Genomic DNA, 3190 nt, shown 5'->3' with positions numbered 1-3190 from the left:
AGGAATGGTGTTAGGGTGCTTGAAAGGGCAGGAGGGGAAAAGCTAACTTAGCTGGAAGTCAGGGTGGCATGAGTGGGCAGGAGCTTCCTTGGGCAGGAGGTTAGAAGGTTCTGGTGGGGAGAGGAGGAGGAAGAGGTATGTGAAGTGTGATGGGTGCGGGTGGTGTGCGGAAGTACTTGCTGTTCACAAGAATCACTTTCATTTCAGATAAAGAGAAACGCAAAAGAGAACGGAAGAAGGAAAGAAAGGGCATGCCAGCCCCAAAGAGGATCCTGCCTGCCAAAGAGCCACTTCCTAAAGTCCGGATTAAAAAGGAGAAGGAAGATCCTGCCTATAACCATTATGACAACTCCTGTCAGCAGGCCTGCAATGAGCCTGAACAGAAACACACCACTAGGACACGCTGTGAAGAGGAGCATGAGCACAAGCAGAGACATGTGAGAGCCACAGACAGAGAAGGGGATAAGAGCCATGAAGAACAGAGGAGTCTAAGCAGAAAGGAGGAGTGGGCGAGAGAGAAGAACAGGAAGGTGGAAAGCCCTGGCAGCAGACAAGAGGAACATCCTGAGGGCTCTAGATCTAGAGACCAATGGGAGAGTAGCACCAGAGATCGACACTCCTGGCACAGAGAGTTGTCTAGCTCGAGGGACTCCAGCCACTACTGATCTGCCTGGCCTGCAGCATAAAACTGAGGAGTGCTTCAAATTGACAGTGCTCATGCCGTAATAGCAATGCAATCACCTAGCAATGGAAAGTGGAAGGTTTAATGGTGGGCCTACCCCCAAGCCTACACAGCTAAGCATCTCTTGCTCAGTTCCATAGGTGTATGTTCCCATTAAGATGTAGTTGCATGGTTCCCCATTTTCAATCAGCTTCAGAACTCTGCTCCTTGTTTCTTTCTCCATGGTCTAGAGAGCCAGGACCTTACCACTTCCTGTTGCCTTAGTTGGAGGTGGGGGCTGGGCTCTGGGGTGCACTCACTTGTCACAGTCTAGCTCTCATTAATACCACATGGCATTTAGTGAAGATTCTTGGGTGTGTGAGTCTTCTCCTGCCACTGCACTGTATCGTAAAGGTGATCAGCAGAGACTGTTGGCATATGTAGTTTTGGAAGGAGCCCATGTCGCCATCTAATTGATTTCCTAAGTTGAAACAAGTGACTGTGGCATGTGTGTCTTCTCTGATCCTTACAACTTGAATTGCTCTGACACCAGGAGCAATTGCAGTGGGGTTTACTCTAGTGGAGCAACCCAAGAGGTGTAGTGTCAAATTGGGATGACTCATTTCTTTAAATATCACTTAATACTTTTTTCCCTCCAGATCCATGGTGGCATCACCAGTACTAGTGACAAACAGAGATTCCCTTTCCTTGCATTTGGCAACAAGACTCATTCTTTTACATCGTATTTTAGGAGTAATAAAGCAGCTTTAACTAAATGACTAGCTTGGGTCATTCATTCCTTGGCACTGTCAGATTGGGGCTGCTTGGCAATTTTTGAATACTGTGTTTTTCTGTAGGTTTGTGTAACTATATGACTCTAAAGAGGCAGTTTGGTAGGTTGTAGGCAAGAAAGGGGTATGATAGTTTCAGGTAGGCATCGAGTTACCAACACTTGAGCTGTTTGCAAGAGCTGTCAGGAAATTCTCCAACCCTTTACAGAGCTTGCCAGGTCAGTTTGTTATGGGGTTGTGGGTAGGACCCAAGCTTAGGAGGTCAAGTGAAAAAAAAAACTTTGGTTAGATTTGAAAGACAGATTCTCAAGGCTCAGGGGGAAGGGAGGTTGAGTTAAAGGATATAAAATGAAGTCTCCACCCCAAGAAGTGGTTAAGATAGGCTGCCTAGGATTCTAGGTTTGTATACCTTTTGCTGTCTTACAGTCCTTTTTTTCTTCCTTTCCTTCACTGTTCTGTATTCCTACTGTTAAGATTAAATAATTCCTTGCTATAAGGTGGCTGTGTATTCACTACTGGTCATAACTTCACAAAGGGAGGAACGTGTAGGCGGTGGAAAGCTGGGGTTAACGGAACTTAGCCCTTGCAAACTACTGCATCCAGTTCTGGGTGCTGCATTTCAGGAGGGATGTGGCCAGCATCAAGAAGGTTCAGAGGAGGGCTACTCGCATGATCAGGGGACAGCAGGGCAGACCCTACGAGGAGAGGCTACTGGACCTGAACCTGTTCAGCCTTCACAAGAGAAGGCTAAGAGGGGACCTGATGGCCATCTGTAAACTTAACAAGGGGGACTAGTGGGGAATGGGAGAGACCCTGTTCCCCTGCGCACTATCGGGAGTAACAAGGAATAATGGCCACAAGTTGATTAAGAGTTCAGGCTAGACATCAGGAGGCACTACTTCACAGTCAGGATGGCCAGGATCTGGAAACAGTTTCCAAGGGAACTGGTGCTGGCTCCTACCTTAGGGGTCTTTAAAAGGAGGCTTGATAATTACCTAGCTGGGGTCATAGATTCATAGATGTTAGGGTCGGAAGGGACCTCAATAGATCATCCAGTCGACCCCCTGCATAGGCAGGAAAGGGTGCTGGGTCTCGATGACCCCAGCTAGATGCATATCCAACCTCCTCTTGAAGACCCCCAGGGTAGGGGAGAGCACCCCCTGCCTTGGGAGCCCGTTCCAGACCTCGGCCACTCTAACTGTGAAGAAGTTCTTCCTAATGTCCAGTCTATATCTGCTCTCTGCTAGCTTGTGGCCATTATTTCTTGTGACCCCCGGGGGCGCCTTGGTGAACAAAACCTCTCCAATTCCCTTCTGTGCCCCCGTGATGAACTTACAGGCAGCCACAAGGTCGCCTCTCAACCTTCTCTTGCGGAGGCTGAAAAGGTCCAGGTTCTCTAGTCTCTTCTTGTAGGGCTTGGCCTGCAGGCCCTTAACCATATGAGTGGCCCTTCTCTGGACCCTCTCCAGTTTATCCGCATCCCTCTTGAAGTGCGGTGCCCAGAATTGCATGCAGTACTCCAACTGCGGTCTGACCAGCGCCCGATAGAGGGGAAGTATCACCTCTTTGGATCTATTCGTCATGCATCTGCTGATGCACGATAAAGTGCCGTTGGCTTTTTTGATGGCTTTGTCACACTGCCGACTCATGTTCATCTTGGAGTCCACTAGGACTCCAAGATCCCTTTCCACTTCCGTGCCACCCAGCAGGTCATTTCCTAGGCAGTAGGTGTGCTGGA

General features: G+C 48.7%; 1 protein-coding gene across 1 annotated transcript in view; it reads left to right on the top strand.

Moving 5' to 3' along the window:
- Nucleotides 1-1948, top strand: part of RBMX2 (RNA binding motif protein X-linked 2) — a 15499-nt gene extending 13551 nt beyond the window's left edge. The window contains exon 6 of the mRNA XM_006027536.3: nucleotides 208-1948. Within this exon, the coding sequence (XP_006027598.1) occupies nucleotides 208-665 (458 nt within the window). The 3' untranslated portion in view covers nucleotides 666-1948. The remainder of the gene's footprint in view (nucleotides 1-207) is intronic.
- Nucleotides 1949-3190: the final 1242 nt, after the last annotated feature.

Source organism: Alligator sinensis, unplaced genomic scaffold, assembly GCF_000455745.1.
Source record: "Alligator sinensis unplaced genomic scaffold, ASM45574v1 scaffold879_1, whole genome shotgun sequence".
NCBI classification, from domain to species: Eukaryota; Metazoa; Chordata; order Crocodylia; family Alligatoridae; genus Alligator; species Alligator sinensis.
Note: the sequence above shows the minus strand (reverse complement) of the source record. Positions and strands in the feature narration are given on the sequence as shown.